The sequence below is a fragment of the Haliotis rubra genome, unplaced genomic scaffold, assembly GCF_003918875.1.
Source record: "Haliotis rubra isolate DU_JTF1 unplaced genomic scaffold, ASM391887v1 Scf17, whole genome shotgun sequence".
NCBI lineage: Eukaryota > Metazoa > Mollusca > Gastropoda > Lepetellida > Haliotidae > Haliotis > Haliotis rubra.
This window is the reverse complement of record NW_025765669.1, coordinates 2,264,230-2,290,682: the sequence shown is the minus strand read 5'-3', so window position 1 is coordinate 2,290,682 and position 26,453 is coordinate 2,264,230. Positions and strand designations below refer to the sequence as shown.

Sequence of the window (26,453 nt, the reverse complement as noted above, 5' to 3'; positions counted from 1 at the left end):
CATGGGCCTAGATGTGTGTATCTGGATAGCATCCATGGGCCTAGATGTGTGTATCTGGATAGCATCCATGGGCTGGATCTGGATAGCATCCATGGGCCTAGATGTGTGTATCTGGATAGCATCCATGGGCCTAGATGTGTGTATCTGGATAGCATCCATGGGCCTAGATGTGTGTATCTGGATAGCATCCATGGGCCTAGATGATGTGTATCTGGATAGCATCCATGGGCCTAGATTTGTGTATCTGTATCTGGATAGCATCCATGGGCCTAGATCTGTGTATCTGGATAGCATCCATGGGCCTAGATGTGTGTATCTGGATAGCATCCATGGGCCTAGATTTGTGTATCTGGATAGCATCCATGGGCCTAGATGTGTGTTAGATCTGTGTATCTGGATAGCATCCATGGGCCTAGATGTGTGTATCTGGATAGCATCCATGGGCCTAGATTTGTGTATCTGGATAGCATCCATGGGCCTAGATGTGTGTATCTGGATAGCATCCATGGGCCTAGATGTGTGTATCTGGATAGCATCCATGGGCCTAGATGTGTGTATCTGGATAGCATCCATGGGCCTAGATGTGTGTATCTGGATAAGATCCTTGGGCTGAGGCTTGTGTAGTTTCAAAACAGTTGATATACTTCGGACTAGGTCTGTATCTCAAAGTGAACATGTTCAGGCCTGACTTAGAAAGATTAAACTTAAAATTCTTAGGTCAAGGTTTTCAACTACACACCAGAGGTCAGATCCTACCCAGTACACTGTTCTTGGGGCTTTGACCATGTCTAAACCCATCCCTAACACAAGATGCCTGTGGCTGGCCCATCCCAGGACAAACACAATCCCATCCCTAGGCCGACACAAGGCTGTGACTGACCCTATCCTTGGGCTAACACAAGCTTTGGTGGAGAAGACGTGAGATCAAGACGATGGCACAAGCACTCTTTGACACAACGTATCACATGTATAGGTTGCTGTTCCTGTAATTCAAACACATATCTAGATGAATAAAGTCTTTGACAGTCTTTCCTGTTGGACTAATGGTGTCACTTCTTGCCCACTTCTTGTGATGCTACGATGTGCTCTGCAGAGACTGGAATGACGGTGATGCCTGATGCCATGGTGATGGCCTCCGTTGCTCCAGCAACTTGGGAGGCTGATACTTCAGATGAGGTGATGGTGGGTATACTAGCAGAAGCTCCAGACTCCACTAGGTTTACTGAAATTGGATAAAAAACCATTTTGGTGACAAAAGGTCAAGTCAAAACTAAGATGAGGTGAAGTGAAATGGTGTTTAACTTCGTGGTGAAGGCTATTGAAGCTTGTGTGAGTGCATGCACATTCTCGAGCGAGTGCGTTTGTGTTTATATGAATATGATCGTGTTGAAGCTTGTATGTCCTCTGTGTGTGTGTGCGTGCTTGTGCATGTGTGTGCGTGCATGCTTGTGTCTGTGCATGCTTGTGCGTGTGTGTGTCTGTGCATGCATGCTTGTGCGTGTGTCTGTGCGTGTGTGTGTGTCTGTGCGTGTGTGTGTATGTCTGTCTGTCTGTGTGTGTGTGTGTGTGTGTGTGTGTGTCTGTACGTGCGTGCTTGTGCCTGCGTGTGAATGTTTGTCCCGACGTCATATAGCTGGAATATCGACAAATGTGGCGCTGTACAACAATACCAAAAGGTTGTAATCGTCTGAACTAATGCTGGTTTTATAATCCTATTGAACTGACATAACATGCTACAGTCTACCATGGATGTCCCACTCGAACACACTCTACCAACTCCAAACAACCAGACAAGAAGCACCAGTTTCTTGGTACCACTTCGGACAAAGAGTTAGAACTGCTTATTTTCTGAGGCACAATGTACATACATAGTAAGTGTTTGTGGAGTTTATGCCTCTTTCATGATGAAATTTAAAAAAACAACTTACGAAACTTCTGTAAAAGGACATAGGAGTGACCTACTTGTAGTTAAGGCGAGGTGACCTTGAGACTTCTGCTGGAGGGTGATGGGGCAGTCTTTGTGGGCCAGGAGCAGGGTCTTGAGCTGGGCCACCTCCCCACGTAGCAGGCTCACCTCACTCTGGCAACACACGGCATACAGGTGTGTACAAATATACAGGTGTGTGGAGATATACAGGTGTAGAGGTTTACAGGTGTGTAGAGATGTATACAGGTAGACAGACAAACAGATGGACAGAGACGTAGAGAAGTAAGCAGAGGTATATAAACTCAATCAGTTCAATAACATTTGACTTAAAACAAGTTTGTTCCTGGTATTATCAGTTATCTGTCATCATGAGTTTATGTCTGTAACAAGGTGGATGCTTGATATAATTTGTGGTTACCTGTAATCGAGAGTTTGTGTTTTGTAGCTCATCAGCTTTCTTCTCTAGGTTGTTGATCCAGTGTTTCCGTTTTTGTCGACATCTGGCTGCTGCAGCCCTGGAAAACACATACATCACCATGACAACAGCTGGCTGTTGCCACCCGTGAAACTACATACATCACCATGACAACAGCTGGCTGCTGCCACCCTTGGAACTACATACATCACCATGACAACAGCTGGCTGCTGCCACCCTAGAAAACACAAACATGACAAAACCCTGCAGCTGTTGCCTTAGGAAACACATACATCACCATGGCAACAGCTGGTTGGTGCCAATCTCGAAACCATTATGACACCACCTCTCCCTTGACATGGGGTCTTCATCATTATTAATTTAGAACTCCACTGAATGTTTGTCCTTCATACAGAGCAGATATTTACCGGTTTCTCTCTAAAAACTTCCTTCTTCTCTCATCCGCATCATCATCCACACTGGTTCTTTTGGACCTTTTTCTGGAACAGAAGCATGCGAGTGATTTACTTAATATAACATGACAGATTAACTGTAAATAAATGAAAACTTTGATGTTGTTTAAGTTCATTTGAGTACCGTATATCGCCATGTAGAAGGTAACATTTTTGTACCTGGAATTAGAAGGGTTTGAATGGGGTAGATCTCACATTTTTTTATTTGTTTTGGACTGGCAATGTCAACTGGTGTCCGATAGCCATTCTACCATGACATTTAAGTATGTTCGTTTTTGATTGGCTGTTACTAAAAGATTAGAAGTGAAAAAATTTCAATAACCACTTCTGAGAGCCGGTTCACTGCGCGTAGTGTCAAAACACTACGCAAGGGTAACGAGTGCATATTTAAAACGCGTTTTATTCATGGTGCATATGTCATCGAGAATGGAGACCTAATTGATATTGTTTGACAGTAAAACTTTGCATTTCGTTTGAAATAAATATTCCAAGAACTATTTGGAATATGAGCTTACCTTGTATCCAAATTCCTTGTTCATACTATACATATTCTGCAAATATAGTTTAAATAAGCCTCGCCTCTATTACGATTGCCTAGCCAGGCAGTCTCAACCATAGGAGACACAGAAGTAAGCATGAGCGGGATCATCTCAAATTTTCGAATACAATTGACTTAACATTTTAATTTTACTAGCGATTAAATTATAGGAAATAGACTCTCTTCGTCGAAACAAATGGATTTTTTCGCCATTACAAATTTGGTGTCGCACTGTGTCATCATCATTTGCTGGAGCATCACATTAAAAAACAACGGAAAACAAACATGTTTATATTACAAATAAGGGGATTGTGTATGCTAAGGTGATGTGCTTCAGACAGGATCACTTTAAAGATGGGGTATATAAATTAGCATTGATATCAAAGGTTTTAATGCGGGGGCCGTCTTATACATAAGGTTGCTAATACATGGTGATATACAGTAGGATAATACATACTGTAAACGTAGTATATTTCGCGCAGGTTTTATTTTCGCGCTTTTCGAGCAAACATTTTAGCGCGAAAATTTATACACCGCGAATAAACCTGTCATTCATTCAGTCTAGCCACGCTCGCCCTGAGCTGTTACCATAACACATCACGTTTGAGACAGAAATCTACGGGAATCTTAAAATGACGACTGATAGTAGCATAAAGAATCAAACTTAACTGTCGCTGTAATGGATTTCCAAAAACATAATTACATAATGAGCCAAATCCCATCGCCGAATTAGCGAAAACAGCAATGTGTGTTGTGGCCGCCATGGAAATTGGTCACATGACAGATGGTTTGATGCAAAACAGATTACCATGAAACGACTCGGAAAGAAATAATACAGCAGTATTTTATTTATTCATTTAGATACAAACGTATCATCATGAAGCTAATAGTCACTAACACTCAATCATCTCATTCACAACAACCCGGCTTGTTTGAAATCACAAAGAGCTTCATATACAGGATAAGTTAATTAGTCAGATTGTCCGAATTCGGAAAATACTGATGTGTTTTTTCATCTCTTCCGGGAGTAAACGGGTTACTGTGTACTAGTATATCGCACAGATAGGGATTTCCTGTGAGTAAGTAATAAACGCCGCCTGACAGGTTAAGCCACTCTGTTTGTTTTCACTGCTATTAGTGGCAGCCAACAGCTGGCAGTTCCGGCAATTACTGATTGCGCGAATAATTGACCGCGCGATGTAGTCTAAACTGTCAATTCCGCGAAAATTGCACCACGCGAAAATAAGTACGTTTACAGTAGTTATTGTATGCTGTACACCTACATGTTGAAGCCTGACTCGGAGAATTCTCCATCTGGTGAGCCGACCGGGGAGTCTGACTGGGAGCCCGACACAGTGTCCGGTATATAGAGGGATGTGGAAGGTTGGGAAGGGCTGACAGACGTGTGGAGCGTTGGCATGGGGGCTGGCTCCGTCTTAATCACAGCCAGTGATGGGGTGTTTTGCTGAATTGTCTGTTTCAAACGCTGGAATAGAAAAATGATTTGGTAAAGTGAAATGTGTTCATAAACTAAACAGACAGATGAGTCATCTCTTATGACAGACACATGTTACTGAACACCAATTGTTACCCCGATCTTCAGGCCAACAAAAATAAATGTCCATTTCCTATGACACGCTTTTTAAGAATAGGGTAGGTGGGACGATTTTATCTTCTGTTTGTTAATTTATATTTTTATTTTTTAGCAGCACAAGGTGTGTACCTGAGAATGTCTTCAAGGATGCCGTATCATGTTGTGACAATGCCTTGTGATGAAACATGAATTTTTTTATATCAAATCATTATTCATGCTATTTATTTTCAGGTTTTGTCAGTGACAGCCCATTATGCAAATTCAATGCAATCCATTTTAGCCCTACGTACACCGAAAAACATGAAAATATCATACTCGATTTCGATGAATATGTTGAGTTGAAATGCACTCCAATCATGATTTTGACTTGGTTAAAGAAAGATCTAGGGTTGTGGGGGTTAGGATAGGGTCGGTCGGGTGACCAGAAACGGACATATCTTCTTCTTTGGCCTCAGGAGTTAAAGGTACCTGTGTATGTTCTGAAACATCGAACTGAAAGGAAAACAAATCTGTAAACTACTGTCTCCTTTATATTACAACATGTAAAACCATCCTGCCCTGACCTGTTTCAGCACCATGGATGACGTAGGAGTGGTGACTGGCGCTGTAGTGACGGGTGTAGTTGGTAACGTCCCTGCACTCGGCACCTTCTGTTGTATGACGATGCCCTGTGGTGACGCCTTGGTTGCTGCTGCTGTTGTTGTTGCTGTTGCTGTTGCTGCTGTCCCACCGGGCCAATGGTGGCAGGGATGTTGACGGGCACAGTCTGCCCTGAGGGAAGCTGGAGGTAGACCTGCATGGTGTACACCTGCTGGGCAGTGCTGGCTGAGGTGGTCGGCAACCCGGCCCCGGACTGCACCACCGCAACATTCGACCTACAACATGGACATATAACGTCAGCATTCGTGTTCACCTGCTGGGCAGTGCTGGCTGAGGTGGTCGGCAACCCAACCCCGGACTGCACCAACCAACATTCGACCTACAACATGGACATATAACGTCAGCATTCGTGTTCACCTGCTGACTACACCACTGCAACGTACAAAATGGACGCCAGCATTTGTGTCCACAAGCGACCGTCTTAAGGTACGACCAACAACAGGTACATAGATCACAACAGTTAAACTTATCTGGACTTTGACCACTCAATATGTTTGATATTTAACTAGATCTTATATCACTGCACCTACCCAAAATACACAGAGTGCATTGTCTCCAAGCATCAACCAAAGAAACAATCATTTGTTCCAGTGTTGTACTGTTTAACAGTCCAGTGATTGCCAGGTATGAAAACATGCTTTCAACCTAACTACCAAGACGAGTGATGGGTGAGTATGGTTTTATGCCGCTGTAAGCAATATTCCAGCAATATAACGGGGACACCAGAAATGGGCTTGACACACTATCCATGTGGGGAATCGAACCCAGTTCTTCAGCGTGATGAGCGGATGCTTTAACCATTAGGCTACACAACTGCCCCCAATTACCAAGACTGACTGGCTGATCAATTTGGTTGCCTCTTATAACTAACAAAGGTTGTGGATATCCATTCTGCCCGGACATCACTAAGGGGAGCCAGGGTAGTAGAACGGGGAGACGCAAGTCGCTACAATTCTGGTACTTTGTGGATCAGAGCCCAGAAAAGGCATTGCTGCCTCAACTTACATGTGGGTTGGAACTGGTGACAATGTATCTGAACTGTGAATAGTACATCGCTACAACGTTGCAGCTTTAAGCAACAGGGCCCTGAAAGGGCATCAAACCTTTGACATCACATTTTGACTAGATGGTGATAATGTCTTAACTGGATGCAGTGCAAAGCTACAACGTCCCAATATTGTGGAACATGGCCTTGAAAAGGTATTACTGCTTCGACTTACATGTTGTCTGGAGCTAGTGATAATATCTTAATTGAGAACAGCACATCGTTACGAATGAGGAACTGGGTCCATTACTGCTTCAACTTACATGTTGACGGGAGCTGGTGATACTGTCTCTGAACTGGAGCTTGACACCACAGGTTTGGCTGGGGACATGGTGCTGTCTGCCGCTTGGGATGTGGAGCGGACATTGACATCTTCATCTGAGGTTGTGGACGATGGTTGAGGGATGGCTTGTTTGGAATCTTGTCGCCTTCCAGACAGGTCCAGAGCTTCGGTTTCTTCAATGACAATGACCCCACTTTCCTTCTCCACTTCCTCTTTGATCGACAACGAGGAGGACAACTTGGGTACCTCGATCACCGAGTCGAGGCGTGATGGGTCAGGCGGAACAGGAGTGTTGAGATCATTGGAGTGGGGACCTGGTAGCGGCACTCCCTGAAAACAGCAGGAAAGGTTCGTTTATTGAATCAAAACTGACTCGTAACAAGCAACACTTGTTCTGAAGTGAACTATACATATTTTGAAGGAAGCTGACCATTAACTTCTGTTTCCCATTCTAAGTACAGTAAAGTATGTTTAAAACAAACACGCTCATAATGAACTGATGGATTTGACAAACTGTATTTCGTCCCAAACAGAAATCCCTACCTCAGGCAGATCAGCAGCCTTCTTGAATGCCTCTTCAAATGGGTTTTTACTCAGTTCCTGGAACAGGCCTATCTCTTCACAGTTTCTCAGGAACTTGGTTGGTGTTGGCGTCTGGTCTGAAAATCCCAAACATATCACAAACTGAGATTACTGAGATCATGGTAATATTTATCATTGTTTAATCTCTACTGACGGAGCATATTCATAATCTTCAGACAAACATTTCAGTCAAATGTCTCTTATTTCAAAGAATCAACGATTTCTTCATTACCAAGATAGAGACATAAACAGTATTTTGTGTCAGCGGTCGCTGATGAGATATAAGCTACAGGGATGGCAACAGGAATATCTATTTTTAGCTGAAAACCTAATATTATGTCATCGAATGGGGTGTTCACGGGGGCATTGCGGATTTACACAATTCACAGAATTGATCAATTTGAAACAAAATCTAAAGAAATCTGCGGATCAGTGAAAATTGCAATAACCAAAACTACTGCATCCTTCCATCACTTCTCACCTAAGAATGGGTTGCTGGGGGAGGCGATTAGACCCCCTCCCCCAAGGTTCAAGGCCAGTGACATTTCATGTTTCCGTATGTGTACATTCAGATGGTCCTCAGTTGAAAACCGCTGAAACAGCAAAATATCAATCAGCAGTGTTACATCAACAATAATACATCAAAATGGTTGCTGCTTGTAAAGTGTGATACTCATAACATGGTGAGTAATTAGGGTGTGTGAGTGAGTGAGTTCTGTTTGTTTTTTTGTTTGTTGGTTAACACCACACTAAGCAATTTGCTGATTACACAATCACAAGTTTATCCCATGCCCAGGGGAGACAACTCTGCTTAGCAATTGCATGCCTGGCCTCTTCTAACTCCCACAGTGATAAGTTTTTCCCATGTCCAGGACAGACAACTCTGCTCAGCAATTGGATGCCTGGCCTCTCCCAATCCCCATTATCACAGGTTTATCCCATGCAATAGGGAGACAACTCTGCTCAGCAATTGGATACCTGGCCTTTCCTAACCCCCACAGTCACAAGTGTGTATCCCATGCCCAGGGGAGACAACTCTGCTCAGCAATTGGGTGTCAGGCCTCTGTTAACCTCCACAATCAAATGTTTATCCCATGCCCAGGGGAGACAACTCTGCTCAGCAAATGGATGTCAGGCCTCTCCTAACCCTCAAACAAGAATACTTCTCAATGAGACAGGGATGGCAACAGGAAAATTTAGACGATTCACAATTGAACAATTTGAAATAAAATCCATGGAAAATTGCCATCCCTGAATGAGGGAAAAAAAAGTTTCATTAAAATTTGATTCTTTATCACATGTTGCAATTTACATGCATGAACATAGTTTTGTCATTTGCACATTTAACACAGTCACAAGGTATTTGTTTTCATATATCATTTCACTTCACTAATTCTGGTCACTGTCTATCATGCACATGGAATTGTTAGCATGGTCACTCACCATCCCACATCCCAGAGCCGAGCAAGCAAAGGGTTTATCATCATCACTCATTCCCGCTGGTTTCCACTGTGGACAACCAACTCTCCTGCCTCTGAAACAAAATACAGATGGTTACCATGGTTACATATCTAGATAACACTACCCACTGTTGTCCTCATGAACCAATCACTAACTTGTTGAAACTAACTCATCATGTTTGTTTGATTTTTATTGCCACACTCATGAGACTAATCTGGGCAACAGGGATACGATGACATGTGTCGACAAGTCTTCAAGCCTCACCATCCGCTCAGGCTCCAGCGGCGTCTTACGACAAGAATGGGTTGCTGAAGACCAATCCTAATATGAGCCTTTTCATACACATAGCACCTGTGGAAATGACCGTGACCTGAGCATGCTTGTACAAAAATATTTACTTGGCATGCACAATGCAACTGGTGACACTTAGAACATAAATATCACTGCTTCAATATTTCATAACTATAATTATCTGAAATTGAGCAAGTCAAAAGGTTCTTGTCATAACCACCCAAAAAATGTTAACGATTTAGGGGATCCTAAGATTCCAGTACCACGGAACTCATATTAACTTCAAACTTACGTGACGGCTAACAATTGTCCCCACCAACATGAACACTTTCTGTACAGCAATACTGAGTGAGTGAGTTAATATTTAACGTCACATCGGCAATATTTCAGCCATATCGTGACGAGACATACAGCAATACTAAAAGCAGGGATAGAAATGCATGTTTTTCGAAGGTGCCATAGGGCACTAGGCAGATCATGCCTTTGTGTAATAAGTGTGCTTATAGTATACCTTTTGATGATACAGTTAAACTTTAACTGACTGACTGAGTTTGGTTTTACGCCACTTTTAGCAATATTCCAGCAACATCATGGCGGGGGACACCAGAAATGGGCTTCACACATTGTACCCATGTGGGGATTCGAACCCGGGTCTTCGGCGTGACAAGCCAACGCTTTAACCATTAGGCTACCCCACGGACCCGTCATAACAATTTTAAGTACCAAGAACAACCAAGTGTTCATCACTTTCCACATGTATTTCCAGTTTACAAGTACCTGAATCACTTAACCCAGTAACAAAGTGATTTGGTCCCTGCCGACAATGTTTACAAACTGTGAAGTATTATACTGTTTAGCTCCAGTCACGTTTGAGCTGCCACTTTGAAAATACCATGTGCACATGTGTCTATATTCGGGTTGGGATCACTTACGCTAAGCCTATCGGACTTTAGTTTCAATTTCGTTTGATTATGTTGTGTGTTGTGAGTAACATCAGGTGATTTATTTTTATTTTTCACCGCAACTGGCTGACAAAAGAGCTCAATATGGTTGTCTTCTGTGTCACTGACATGGTTTAACTGATATTATCTTTTGAAAAATTTTTGCTTAGCAATACTTAAAGGTTTATGTTCAAATTAATCTTTTTGTTTTAAATCCTCCTTTCTTTGGCATGATCATCCATGAAATGGAGTTTTTTTCTAAAGGCGTCATAGGGCACCAGACGGATAATTTAGGTGTGCCTCGGTCAAAATAACTGTGCTCTTACCTATTATTGATCCAAATAAACATCACAACAATCTCGTCATTTCAATTTATTGCTCAATAAATCAGTTAACATCATATGAGCTGGATTTCATAAACACAATCATGACTGCAATTATAATTCAGCTTCATTTGTCCTGGACCCATAAACTAACTCTCAAACCATATTATCATTCAAAACATGATTTCCTCTTCCTGTGCGCACTGGCATTCAAAATAGCCACGCCCATGTTACGCTGTGAGATTGAGGGTGCCACCGATAAACAGTTTGATGGGGTGCAAAAATAGCTCTTGAATGATTTTAGTTGGTCAAATTTATCGCATTTTTCATTAAAAGAATCATGTTGTGCTGCCAAGGCACACTCAACACATTTCATCCATGCATATATTTCAACATCTACCAAGCCATGGTGCCCAAGTTCGGCACTACTTCGATCCTCACACAATCATTGTTTTGTCACTAAGAGGAAGAGCTAGAATTTCCCCAGCTTGCTCTAAATGTAAACAAAAACTTCTCATGCATTCTTATCAAAGGACAGGATAAAATACACATTTTCCTCCTCTGACATATTAACAAAACGCTAAAGAACCAATCAAAATCACTTAAATTCACACTTTCAATTCATTACAGAGTAAACAATAAACAATAAACTACTTCACCTCCTGGGTTTTTAGCAGAAGTTGATAAGATTAATCTTAGCTAAGATCATTTCGAAAATCTAAGCACATAGGAATCACAAAGGCTTAAATCAATTTGAACGTCACTATTAGCTATTGAATGTAGTGGTGGTGAAGGTTAATTGGGGAAGGGTGGTTGGGGGGTCTCTCTGTGTGCATGCATGTGCATGTCTCCAGGCATGGTGAGGTGTGTGGTGTGTGGTGTGTGGTGTGTGGGGCATGACCGTGCACCCTTCTGTTACAATGTCAAGCAGTCAGATTGCCAGCATGTGTCACCTTAAATCACTAACACCAGTTATTAACAATTCCACAAAGCTTTCCCCCATCTCTATTGCAAACATTCCATCAACCACTTAGACCATACCTACATAAACATGACAAAATGTCTAGGTCATAATTAGCATTTCTCTAGTAGAGCTTGTTACCATGGTTACAGTAAATAATTTATAAATGCTAAATCTACAGGCCATTCTGCTGCTTGAAACAAGAGGCAGTGACCTTGACGGTGAGTTGTCCATGCATGTCCGTGCAGGTCCACTCTACAATTGGAAAAAGCAAAAAGCTCCTTCATCTGTTTAACATCTAATTATCAATTTAAGCACTATTATCATATTAACTGTGGACATCAATTACAAATGGATGAAAACATGGAAGCGTCAGATTAAAAGTGGTTTAATTGACAGAGGTCACAACTGGGTCAATATTCAGGAAATGGTTCATTTCACATACATATAAAACTTGTTCTATTGTACAGCAGTATATTAATACATGCACAAACAGCTGAATAATGGCCAAATAAATACATTTTTAATATAGACGCTGTTACACTTACAGGCATGACCACAATCACACTGGAATCTGGGAATACATTTTTTAATAATGATATTGTTCGACTTATAACCATGCTCAATACAACTTAAAATGGATGATATTAGTTACTAAAATATATCAGGTGGGTTCAACCAAAATGCTGAAGGCATACCAGGGTCAAAGGTCATGAGGTACATTTAGTAATCAATCAAAATATTTCTACATGGACCAAGATATGACTGCGATGAAATTATTGATATAAAGTTCTTCGTCTCGAGTGATGAGATGTCACTTTAAGATTATTGAACATACACAGCAACATTCCTGATGTGTGTGGGTGTTGCTTCCTGGACTAGTCGAGAGTAATGCCAGTCTCACGGACCTGGGACATACAAAGATCTGGGCTAGAATTGGTCTTCAGCAACTCAAGCTTGTCGTAAGATGTGACTAACGGGATCGGGTGATCAGGCTCATTGACTTGGTTGACACATGTCATCGTATCGAGTTGCATAGATCAATGCTCATGATGTTGATCACTGGACTGTCTGGTCCAAACTCGATTATTTACAGACTGCTAGTTGGAATATTGTTGTGTGCAACGCTAAACAACAAACAAACTCATAGAGCTGGACCGCTATGCATACTGAGATACCCTCTCACTAAGTCTCAGACATGATTACGTGACATCTATACTGACCAAGACTTGCTTTAGCACCTTATTTTAAATCATGTCTTTTGGTGTGATGCAACTAGGGACAGATCAACCAAACTACCACACTTCTGGCAAAACCTCTATCCACTAGCCTACAGAGTATTGCCTGAAGTACACACTGTTTATTTGAGGCGCATTAACACAACTCTGTCAAGCTCAATGAAATAGGAAAATATTCACACTTGCGTATGGAACAACTTATAATCAACAGACAATAAGGAGATTGCATGAGTCCTAAGGAAAATATTACATGAACGTAGATGCGTGTCCATGCTGTAATGTCCGACTCAATCGGTTGTAACTCTGTACATAGGTATACAATTTCAGTTCTGCATCACTTGACTCTCCAACAGGCTTATCCAATGTCAGGACCTTTCACGAACAGCCATGCCATTGAACCAGAACACATTATTGCGAGAGAGTGAGTTTGGTTTAATGCCACTTTGAGCAGTATAAAAGTTATATCGCATCACAGTTTAATGTGGAAAAAGCCTGAAGGGACGGAAGTCTCACTTCACTAGTTTGGTGCTGATGAACCAAGATGCATTATCAGGGTGAACTATAGTCTGTTTGCAGTGAAAACGTTCCGCTGAATTTCACTTTAAACAAGAAAGTAAATCAAATAAAGTGAAATTAAGATTGCGAATCCTCATAATTTTACTTTGCCAACTGAACATTTAAATATCAAAATTTTATTAAACTTAGGATAAAAGTTGTTTAACAAACGATCAGTTTCAAATCGTTATTATTGGTTTGTATTACAAGGGGGTATGCACATTAAATGAAACACCGAGAACAAGTAGGCTTGGTCTAAGTTAACGCTCATCACAAACCGCACATTCATTTGTTTCAGTATTCCAACTACTGCGCTTACCCCCTTGTAATACAAACCAATATAATAAATGAATAATAGCGATTTGAATCTATGATTGTTTGTTAAACAACTTTAATCCTAAGATGAATACAATTCTGAGATTCAAATGTTCAATTGGCAAGGTAAAATTATGAGGATTCGCAATCTTAATTTCACTTTATTTGATTTACTTTTTTGTTTAAAGTGAAATTCATCGGTACGTTTTCACTGCAAACGACTATAAATAAATAGTATTAAATAGTCATCCTGAGCGAGCTAGGTTTTAATAATGTCACTTCGAACAGTATCCTAGTTATATCACAGCAGGTCAGCTTAATGTTTAAAGCGCCTAAGGGACAGACTTCTTGCAGAGCTACAGATAACTTTTGGGGTCATTGAGTTATGTACCGGTACCCACTTATGGTCATCTTAAGTGGGTATCCGAATTCTCCTTTGAGTAACCAAATAAATTGTACCCACCTCACTCAAACTTAATTGGGTATTTTGCCATTTTCCATTAATTGTAAAAATATGATGACGTTTAAATGTTGGTTTATGTGTTTGTTATTTATGATTGATCTGTAATATGAGAAACGATAAGAAAGACTGCAAAGACTCCAAGTTCTTGTGCTGAAATAGAGCCTCTCAATATACCTCAGTTATTTTATCTATTATTGCGTGTACGCGTGTACGCATGGGCTTCACACAATGTGCCCATGTGGGGAATCGACCCCAGGTCTTTGGCGTGACGAGCAAACGCATTAACCACCAAACTACTCCACTGCCCCATAGACTTAATAGGAATAGAGTTTTGACATAATTATTAGCGTAAATTACTCAGATACGCAGCTTATGTGTACCTCTGTTCCTGCATGTTAACTGCTTTGGTGAAAACCACAAGCATGAATATGGTGCTGGCAACCCTTGAGATAAAATCAAAATATTGTGAAAAAGAGAGAAGCTGAGAACAAAACTACATAACTCTACCAATTAAACTTCATTACATGATAAATAAAACTAGGTGTACTGAGGTTGCTGATAATTAACTTTAATAACAATTCTTACAGGAAACATAAGATGTTGTAAAGTAAACGAAAAGTGTACTATAACGTATAATATGATTAAATGTTTTTCCTAAATACAGGACCTTTGTATTCCTTGCAAACAATTGGGTATAATGAATATTATCATGAATCCCAGTGGATGCAAGCTATGTTCCTGTTTGCGTCCCTTCTATCATGGCAATACATTTTTAGACTGGACTGGACACGCATTTCCGTGTAAAAACATTACATTAAGAGGAAGAAAATGCATAAATCAAGGTATGAATGAACAAATACCCAATTTAGTTCTCTGTTTGTTTGAGCAACCAATCAGAAATGACAAAACCTAAAATATGTCCCCCCTTTATTCACAGAGTAATCTGCCATAGTCACATACCATCCTGAATCAGTAAAATACCTGTGAGGACATGTTGTAGGTTATGAATGGGTCTTACACTAAGTTACAGGTGTTCAGGAAAGCCATTTCCAAAAATTCAGAATGACTGATTACCATGATTTTCTCAAACTTTAGACGCACGGATGTACCACAGCTTCACTCACATGTCGACCTCGTGACTGGTCCATTACAACAGTAAAAATAGCCACGCCCATGTTACGCTGTGAGATTGAGGGTGCCACCGATAAACAGTTTGATGGGGTGCAAAAATAGCTCTTGAATGATTTTAGTTGGTCAAATTTATCGCATTTTTCATTAAAAGAATCATGTTGTGCTGCCAAGGCACACTCAACACATTTCATCCATGCATATATTTCAACATCTACCAAGCCATGGTGCCCAAGTTCGGCACTACTTCGATCCTCACACAATCATTGTTTTGTCACTAAGAGGAAGAGCTAGAATTTCCCCAGCTTGCTCTAAATGTAAACAAAAACTTCTCATGCATTCTTATCAAAGGACAGGATAAAATACACATTTTCCTCCTCTGACATATTAACAAAACGCTAAAGAACCAATCAAAATCACTTAAATTCACACTTTCAATTCATTACAGAGTAAACAATAAACAATAAACTACTTCACCTCCTGGGTTTTTAGCAGAAGTTGATAAGATTAATCTTAGCTAAGATCATTTCGAAAATCTAAGCACATAGGAATCACAAAGGCTTAAATCAATTTGAACGTCACTATTAGCTATTGAATGTATAGTGGTGGTGAAAGTTAATTGGGGAAAGGTGGTTGGGGGGTCTCTCTGTGTGCATGCATGCGCATCTCTCCAGGCATGGTGTGGTGTGTGGTGTGTGGTGTGTGGTGCATGACCGTGCACCCTTCTGTTACAATGTCAAGCAGTCAGATTGCCAGCATTTGTCACCTTAAATCACTAACACCAGTTATTAACAATTCCACAAAGCTTTCCCCCATCTCTATTGCAAACATTCCATCAACCACTTAGACCATACCTACATAAACATGACAAAATGTCTAGGTCATAATTAGCATTTCTCTAGTAGAGCTTGTTACCATGGTTACAGTAAATAATTTATAAATGCTAAATCTACAGGCCATTCTGCTGCTTGAAACAAGAGGCAGTGACCTTGACGGTGAGTTGTCCATGCATGTCCGTGCAGGTCCACTCTACAATTGGAAAAAGCAAAAAGCTCCTTCATCTGTTTAACATCTAATTATCAATTTAAGCACTATTATCATATTAACTGTGGACATCAATTACAAATGGATGAAAACATGGAAGCGTCAGATTAAAAGTGGTTTAATTGACAGAGGTCACAACTGGGTCAATATTCAGGAAATGGTTCATTTCACATACATATAAAACTTGTTCTATTGTACAGCAGTATATTAATACATGCACAAACAGCTGAATAATGGCCAAATAAATACATTTTTAATATAGACGCTGTTACACTTACAGGCATGACCACAATCACACTGGAATCTGGGAATACATTTTTTAATAATGATATTGTTCGACTTACAACCATACTTAATACAACTTAAAAAGGATGATATTAGTTACTAAAATATATCAGGTGGGTTCAACCAAAATGCTGAAGGCATACCAGGGTCAAAGGTCATGAGGTACATTTAGTAAACAATCAAAATATTTCTACATGGACCAAGATATGACTGCGATGAAATCATTTATATAAAGTTCTTCGTCTCGAGTGATGAGATGTCACTTTATGATTATTGAACATACACAGCAACATTCCTGCATGTGTGTGGGTGTTGCTTCCTGGACTAGTCGAGAGTAATGCCAGTCTCATGGACCTGGGACATACAAAGATCTGGGCTAGAATTGGTCTTCAGCAACTCGAAGCTTGTCGTAAGATGTGACTAACGGGATCGGGTGATCAGGCTCAATGACTTGGTTGACACATGTCATCGTATCGCAGTTGCATAGATCAATGCTCATGATGTTGATCACTGGACTGTCTGGTCCAAACTCGATTATTTAAAGACTACTAGTTGGAATATTGTTGTGTGCAATGCTAAACAACAAACAAACTCATGGGCTGGACCACTATGCATACTGAGATACCCTCTCACTAAGTCTCAGACATGATTACGTGACATCCATACTGACTTGCAAGACTTGCTTTATCATCTTATTTTAAATCATGTCTTTTGGTGTGATGCAACTATGGACAGATCAACTAAATTACCACACTTCTGGCAAAACCTCTATCCACTAGCCTACAGAGTATTGCCTGAAGTACACACTGTTTATTTGAGGCGCATTAACACAACTCTGTCAAGCTCAATGAAATAGGAGAATATTCACACTTGCTTATGGAACAACTTATAACCAACAGACAATAAGGAGATTGCATGAGTCCTTAGGAAAATATTACATGAACGTAGATGCGTGTCCATGCTGTAATGTCCGACTCAATCGGTTGTAACTCTGTACATAGGTATACAATTTCAGTTCTGCATCACTTGACTCTCCAACAGGCTTATCCAATGTCAGGAGCTTTCACGAACAGCCATGCCATTGAACCAGAACACATTATTGCGAGAGAGTGAGTTTGGTTTAATGCCACTTTGAGCAGTATAACAGTTATATCGCGTCACAGTTTAATGTGGAAAAAGCCTGAAGGGACGGAAGTCTCACTTGACTAGTTTGGTGCTGATGAACCAAGAAGCATTATCAGGGTGAACTATAGTCTGTTTGCAGTGAAGCATTTTAGGGTGAACTATAGTCTGTTTGCAGTGAAGCATTATCAGGGTGAACTATAGTCTGTTTGCAGTGAAAACGTACCGATGAATTTCACTTTAAACAAGAAAGTAAATTGAATAAAGTGAAATTAAGATTGCGAATCCTCATAATTTTACTTTGCCAACTGAACATTTAAATCTCAGAATTTTATTTAACTTAGGATAAAAGTTGTTTAACAATCGATCAGTTTCAAATCGTTATTATTGGTTTGTATTACAAGGGTGTATGCACATTAAATGAAACACCGAGAACAAGTAGGCTTGGTCTAAGTTAACGCTCATCACATACCGCACATGCATTTGTTTCAGTGTTCCAACTACTGCGCTTAACCCCTTGTAATACAAACCAATATAATAAATGAATAATAGCGACTTGAATCTATGATTGTTTGTTAAACAACTTTTATCCTAAGATGAATACAATTCTGAGATTCAAATGTTCAATTGGCAAGGTAAAATTATGAGGATTCGCAATCTTAATTTCACTTTATTTGATTTACTTTTTTGTTTAAGTGAAATTCATCGGTACGTTTTCATCGGTCATCTTAAGTGGGTATCCGAATTTTCCTGTGAGTAACCAAACAAATTGTACAAACCTCACTAAAACTTAATTGGGTATTTTGCCATTTTCCATTAATTGTAAAAATATGATAACGTTTAAATGTTGGTTTATGTGTTTGTTATTTATGATTGATCTGTAATATGAGAAACGATAAGAAAGACTGCAAAGACCCCAAGTTCATGTGCTGAAATAGAGCCTCTCAATATACCTCAGGTTATTTCATCTATTATTGCGTGTACGCATGGGCTTCACACAATGAGCCCATGTGGGGAATCGACCCCGGGTCTTCGGTGTGAAGAGCAAACGCATTAACCACCAAACTACCCCACTGCCCCATAGACTTAATAGGAATAGAGTTTTGACATAATTATTTGCGTAAATTACTCAGATACGCAGCTTATGTGTACCTCTGTTCCTGGATGTTAACTGCTTTGGTGAAAACCACAAGCATGAATATGGTGCTGACAACCCTTGAGATAAAATCAAAATATTGTGAAAAAGAAAGAAGCTGAGAACAAAACTACATAACTCTACCAATTAAACTTCTTTACATGATAAATAAATCTAGGTGTACTGAGCTTGCTGATAATTAACTTTAATAACAATTCTTACAGGAAACATAAGATGTTGTAAAGTAATGGAAAAGTGTATTATAACGTATAATATGATTAAATGTTTTTCCTAAATACAGGACCTTTGTATTCCTTGCAAACAATTGGGTATAATGAATATTATCATGAATCCCAGTGGATGCAAGCTATGTTCCTGTTTGCGTCCCTTCTATCATGGCAATACATTTTTAGACTGGACTGGACACGCATTTCCGTGTAAAAACATTACACTAAGAGGAAGAAAATGCATAAATCAAGGTATGAATGAACAAATACCCAATTTAGTTCTCTGTTTGTTTGAGCAACCAATCAGAAATGACAAAACCTACAATATGTTCCCCCTTTATTCACAGAGTAATCTGCCATAGTCACATAACATCCTGAATCAGTAAAATACCTGTGAGGACAAGTTGTAGGTTTATGAATGGGTCTTACACTAAGTTACAGGTGTTCAGGAAAGCCATTTCCAAAAATTCAGAATGACTGATTACCATGATTTTCTCCAAATCAAGGGGCACAGACTACCTGTGCAGACTACCTGTGCAATATCGATCCAAACAATAAAGACAATAGTGTCCATAAAAGTTCTATTTCTTCATACTAAAACTTCAGTTTGCGGAAAAATTGTAACTTTGTACGTTATCGTAACATGAATCATATTCAACTAGCTTTCTCATTTTTCATTCAAGCTGTCACATTCAAAAATTGAGCGAGGGTATCACTTCAATGTAACTAAAAGTTAGGAAAATTTAAAATTTCATTATTCAACTCTGAACATTTTAGTATATCAAGGCATCCAATATACCTGCAATTAAGACAACAATACATTAATCATGCATTAACACAGACTTTTACCTTCATCCGGACATTCATAGAGTTAACATTTTAACAATGTTTAATGTCATTGCCAAACTCCAACATAATTACCAACACAGAAAACTATTTGAAAAATACATTTGAGATTACTGAAATCACGAATTCTTTTTCTAATTAAGCCTAATAACAGTCATGTTTTCTCTGGGACGTTTTTGTTGCTTAACACCACACTCAGCCTAATCCAACGATATAAGTAGGGTCTGAAAATAATCAAGTAACTGGTGTGTGTTGTGAGCAAGTTGTATTTCGATATATTTGTTTAACGCCACACTCAGTTATTTTCCAGTAATTTAATGGCATTCAGCAAATAACCAAGTCTGGGCCGGATGATCCAATGGATGATTGACATATTCAGCATAGATCTGGGACAAGATGGCATTCATCGACCAATACAAGTCAGCAATTATATCTCCAGGCCTTCTTTGTCACAAGTGAAAGTGAAAATTTGAACCAAACTTTACACTGTGCCTCTCGTTTAGATAAAGAACCTGTTTTATATACATGTATTTCAAAACATTTTGACCAATATTTTTCAAGTTAGTGGTTGAACCATTCTATGTTCAAATTTCTACATTCCTGTAATTCTTGAAAAATTTAAAATATCAGAATCAAAATGTCCACTGCAACTTCAGTTAGACAAAGATGGGTGTCCCCAAATGTGAAGACAATCCAACCAATAGTTAACAAGTTATTGGTTGAAAAAAATATCTTTGGAAAAACAGATGGATGGATCTTTTTAGGTCGTGGGCAAAATAAAGGTATACACAGTGTAAGTATTAGATTCAGCTGATCCATAATGCATGTACAGACTCCAGCAATATCATGATAGGGGGCATAAGAAATAGGCTTCACTTGATGTACCCATGAAGGGAATTGAACCCGGGTCTTCAGAGTGATGAGCAAACACTTTCAGCACTCACTTACCTCACCACCCCTTATAATCATCTTAATCACATTGAATATTGATATACCAATCTATGAAAAAACGTGAACTTGAGCTGTTGTGGATTCTTATAGGATATATCTATTTTTTATAAATGTGTAAGGTCTAACTAAGATACCCTGATTAGGGCTGCCTATCAATAGAGATTGATAATCACGAACTAAATATAAATCAATTATCACTAAATATTGGAGAAGAAACTTTGTGCAAAATATGGTAAATTGAAAATAATATCAACATATTCCATGCCACTGGTGAGTGGAAACACATTTATGTATGGCCTACTAATAAAAGCAACATTAAGAACAAAATTTAGAAGCGGCCCATGACCAATGAAGTAAACTTCATGTATTGGGTGTGCAGTGTTCACAAATGGTGTTTCAAAGTCACAGGACATTGGGTCCTGTAAGTTTCAGATGTCTGTCTGACCAATTGAAAATGCACAGGACCCATGGAATAAAATTAAACACACATTTCAGATTTAATATTTCTTATAATTGACATTGAAATTATTAACAAACATAAGATTTATAAACAGCAAACAAGTGTCACATGTCACATAAAACAACTTCAGTCAAAGTCATTGTGAAATATACAGTCAGACACTGGGGCCGGCGGGTTGTAGACTTCTGTCTGACCGTTGGCGAATCTGCCGCATTTGTCAGACGGTCAGACGCTATTCGTGAACACTGGGTTTGTAAATTACCCTTATTTTCTCCCAGGAGTGTACATCATATATTACTCATGACACTTATCATATCGAGTGAGTGAGTAAGTGATTTATAACGCTGCTTTTAGCAATATTCCAGCAATATCATGAGAGTGGACACCAGAAATGGGCTTCACACATTGTACCCATGTGGGAAATCGAACCCGGGTCTTCGGCGTGATGAGCCAACGCTTTAACCACTAGGCTACCCAACAGCCCCACTAATTTCATATTGATAATCGTTAATAATTCTCCTATCAACAGTATTTACGATGAACAATTTTTCAGTCAGCTCTAACCTGACATCTTATCTTGTGTTTGTAACGGTGCTTCTGTGTACAGTGGGCTGATGAGTCAGTGTCCTTGAAAAAAATGACCCTCCTTATCTCTGCAATATAGGTCCCTTGACTAGACTAAGGCTTAGTCTCTGAATATGTACAGCTTGAGAGAAACAAATAATTCCTTTTAAATTGAAAGGTTGTGAGTGAGTGATTGAGTTTAGTTTTATGCCGCTGTTAGCAATATTCCAGCAATATCACGGCGGGAGACAACAGAAATGGGCTTCACACATTGTATCCATGTGGAGAATCGAACCAGGTGTTCAGCGTGACGAGCGAACACTCTAACCACTAGGCTACCCCACCTCCCCAGATTGAAAGGGAGCCCCAGTGACGTGAACCTGAGGAAATCAAGACTTGCTTCATTTTAGGGTTCAGTATTGCAGAAAGGGCTGGGCAGAAAGGAAAATAATACAGTTCAGGGACTGTGAGACAGACTACTTCCGGCCATGTGTGGCTGGAAGGGGACCAACTAAGTGATCAGGGATTGCCCCGACAAATCTTGTATATTGGATGCAATCTGTGTTGAAAATACTCAGGTACATTTTGCTGCTGGGTTGTTTTGCTAAAAACGACAGGTGAACAGATTGATAGGTAACATAAACATAATGTACTGACTCTTGAATACCAATACATTTGTGTCAATATATTTCCTGTTAAATACATTCAGTCCTCCAATCTTGCTGAGTCATCACTTTTTGTTTCGTTTGGAAACCTGTCCTTAAAACATAGAGTAGCAGTAGAGTAACATGTCAGTCATGTTTATTCTGATTGGCTGTCAGTTTTCTGTAAACCAATCAGACTATGTTAAGAGAAAACTATGTGCTTACTTTAAGAATTATGCATGTATATTAGTAATCTGTAAGTTAGTGCAGTATCACATACTGACATGGTATGATTGATAATTAACTGCTTCTGAATCAGAAAATAAATTTCCTCATATACACTGTTGTTGTTTTTAAAGGACTTTTTCATGTGCATGACCCCCTTGACGAGCAAGGAGTCAAGAATATTCCAATATTGGGTTGGGTTGGATGGTTCTAATGCTGCACTCAGGTATATTCCAGCTATATGGTGGCAGTCTGTAATTAATTGAGTTTGGACCAGATAACCCAGTGATCAACATCATGAGCATCAATCTACACAATTGGGATATGTCAACCAAGCCAGAGAGCCTGACCACCCGACCCTGTCAGTCACCTATTATGACAAGCATAGGCTGCTGAAGACCAAATCTTATCAGGATCTTCACAGGTAGTCCCATATTGGGAGTTTAGGACAAGCACTGAGTGATGATCCCTTGATTAACAGAGTTTCAAAATCTATAATCCCTCCCTTCTGACACTACCACAAAGAGGTGAGGTAACATGGGGCTTTATGTCATGATCAAAATTCCTCTCATATACCAATATGTATATACTGCTTATAGTAGTCCAGCCTGCTGAGACATACTATACCAAAGGTACACATAAGCTTAGTATCTGAGTAAATTACGCAAATATTTATGTGAAAACTCAATTCATATTAGGTCTATTGCATACAAGTACGCTTGAATTTGTGTAAATACTCAAGAAAATGATCTTGCATGCGTACACACAAAAGTGTCAATCTTAGCCTGCATACCAGTGGATAGATAAAATAACTGAGGTATATTGAGAGGTTCTAAATCAACACATGAACTTGAGATGAACACAATCGAGTACATAACTCAATGACCCAAAAAGTTATCTGTAGCTCTGCCATACTGACTCTCTGAACCAACCAGTCCTTATTTTATCACATTAATACCAAACATCAGACAGGGCAACAAGAAGTAATAATTGTTTGTTTGTCAATCTAGAATTAGGTCAGTGAATAAGGAAACATACATATACCCAGTGTAGGAAAGATGTAGAAAATCTAGCCTGTCCACAGGACTGGCAGGTCAAATTTTTACCAGTCCTGCCAAAATCTAGCCTGTCCTCCAAATATAAATAAAACACCTTCGGCTGTAAATATTCAAAAAGGTTATAATCATTATATATATGTCATTGGTTTGCTAAAATTGACCCGACATGAGGACGGACTAGATATTTTTTTAACCCGTCCTCCACAAAATTCACCCGTCTCGGACGTTGGGACGAGCTATCTTTCCTACACTGATATACCTCTCTTGATACTCATTGTTTGTCGTAGCCATTTCCCCTTGATAACAGTGTAAAAATCTACATAACAAAATACAATAAACAAATTGTTATCCATAAAGTCATATGTTTCCTTTAGCAGCTAAAACTGTTAACACAAATGTTTAGGATGGATGTTCCCTGACAAGTATCTCCAAATTGTAAGGCTAAAGAGAAGAGAATCATAGCGTTGTGTGGAAACATCAGTATTGGTTTCCACAAACATTTGGTGTGCATGGGAAAAGTTTGTCTGCCAGACTGCCGACACATCATTATTTCAGGGTGGGGTCTTATAACACCAATCGTGTTCAATCCATTACAGAACTGCCATTATGATTGCAGATGATCATTTTTTATTCTTATATCATTCAACAGAAATTGCTTTTAATATGTTTAATTAGTCATAAAGAGTTAATTGCTCTTATTTAAGCTAACGAGCATTGTTTATTGTCCTGATTGGTTGTGATTGGTAACAGTGTTAATGACTGCAAGAATCACGTACACAGGATCTGGAACTTTTATATGATTCCTGTAACAGTCAAATAAGAAAATATAGTTGATCATTTATCAACTTTAAACATATTTACACGGGGATGTTTTATTTTTTTTTAAATATGCTAAAAATCATTTAATTGTTCAACATGCCATGGTTAACATGATTAAAACATACTAAACTGAGTTTACCTGTAACAAAAGAATAGAATACATGGGTCAATACTTTCTTTATATTTGTACTTTGATCCTCTGTGGAGCCCTAGTTGACAACCTTCTGTCTACTTCTGTGATCTGATTGTACCTTTTCAGTTTGCAATCCCCAGTTATGGAAACCTCCACCTTCTGAACTACTAAACACACTAAATCTCATTCAAGTCTCTCCTCAACACTCCCCTCTTCTACTCAGTATGTCACTAGACTTTCAGTTTCATGAAAGTTTGTGTATATATGCACTGACTTGCTTTTAACTTTGTCACAGCGCCAGTGAGCACATGTCGATGGATATTAGGCACTTAAGAAATCATTTATTGTTGTTATTACTTGGATGGAAAGGTTGTAAATCCAAGTTATTGGTATAAACATGACACATAACTTCACACAATTAATACATGATCATTCATACTGATGACAATTTGACAACTGAGCTAACATTGACTTGAGCACAAATCCATTCGGGAAATATTTTGTCTGAGACTTGAGAGTTGGCGGTGAAGATTAGCTTTATATAAATAAATAAGAAAATCCTTACTCATGTGAGTCATCTGAACTATAATGTAAAATACTGCTTAATATTTGATCACATGAATATGAGCTCCATGGAATGTCAAGCCTAACCTATAACCTATATATGGATAAGACTGATTAATTCTGTAAAATGATTACTTTCTAGATTTTTTAAAGTAACATCAGAGTGCATAAATATGTCCATCCCCCTAAATCTAACCAATACAAGAATGCAAGACAACATCCCACATCAGCTGATCAGGGAAAAGCATTAGCAGCCTCTTACAGCATGCTGTGCTTCATACATCAACTACAGAAAAGGATGCTCTACTTATGAAATAATCTGTTTTGACCCCTGGATTTTACACAATATAAAAAATAACACTTTTTGTTCACAATGGATATTTAAGATCAGTTGATGATAGGACAACTGAGTGAACAGCAGACAATATAACCAGCATTTCCGTTCACCCACACTATCCTTCCTAACCCCAAACTGACAACCGGCATGAAACGCAGATTATTTTGACACTTTCGCCACATATAGGAGAATAGACCAATAATCTTAAAACCATTGCACGTTAACAAGAAGACCGTAGATACTGATGAGTTCTGTTGCCGGCAAAAGCTATCGCTCTCACTGGTTGCAAAGGGTACTTCCTTCTTATTTCACTTTTTCGTGCCCACTGTTTACATATTACGACTCGTCATACAACAGATCTAGATAAGTAATTGCATTCTAATGAAATAAGTCCGACAAACATTTACCAGATGTTTCGTTAAGGGCTCAAAGCAAGGTAGTATCCTCCTCCTCTGCTCCTCAATGGGACCTACAATTTGAGACTATCTTCAGTATCGCTTCGCCAGCTTGACAGCTTCCATGGCGCATGTGTTCCTAGGGGGCGCTGCTAGTCAACTTCCGGGTTTTTCCCTGCGAGTTTTGGCAAATTGTTTCATGATCAAGAACGTGACAGGAAAAGCATTTAACCTAATTTGTGCTGTTATTACAGCTTGTTTGTGCAAAGATATATGCTTTTTAGTTCATGTACGTGCCAGTGTAAGGACATGGAAGGGATCACAGAGGTAACAAATGACAAATCTGAGGACGTTTCTGACTGGTTTCATTGATCAAACACACCCATTTCTTCCATCTCTATTTTCCTCGAGAGAAATTGTTTAGGTTTACAAGTGCACTGACTAAATAGTT

General features: G+C 39.3%; 1 protein-coding gene across 1 annotated transcript; it reads right to left on the bottom strand.

Annotated features, from left to right (window-relative positions):
* Nucleotides 1–376: 376 nt before the first annotated feature.
* On the bottom strand, nt 377–26,126 carry LOC124272408 (cyclic AMP-dependent transcription factor ATF-7-like). The gene is made up of 11 exons (XM_046707576.1): nt 26,015–26,126; nt 8,961–9,051; nt 7,999–8,110; nt 7,479–7,594; nt 6,916–7,265; nt 5,519–5,822; nt 4,637–4,839; nt 2,771–2,842; nt 2,346–2,442; nt 1,963–2,080; nt 377–1,222 (listed from the first exon to the last, which is right to left on the bottom strand). The coding sequence occupies exons 2-11, from the start codon at nt 9,009–9,011 to the stop codon at nt 1,050–1,052; spliced, it is 1,596 nt and encodes a 531-aa protein (XP_046563532.1). The 5' UTR covers nt 9,012–9,051; nt 26,015–26,126; the 3' UTR covers nt 377–1,049.
* Nucleotides 26,127–26,453: the final 327 nt, after the last annotated feature.

What these genes read in the sequence shown, in the direction of transcription:
- LOC124272408 (XM_046707576.1), bottom strand. Translation starts at nt 9,011, where the DNA reads ATGAGTGATGATGATAAACCCTTTGCTTGCTCGGCTCTGGGATGTGGG. An exon ending in TCACCAGCTCCCGTCAACAT is followed by an intron (nt 5,823 to 6,915) that starts GTAAGTTGAAGC and finishes TCCATGTTGTAG; the next exon opens with GTCGAATGTTGCGGTGGTGC. An exon ending in TCCGAGTCAGGCTTCAACAT is followed by an intron (nt 2,843 to 4,636) that starts GTAGGTGTACAG and finishes CTTCTGTTCCAG; the next exon opens with AAAAAGGTCCAAAAGAACCA.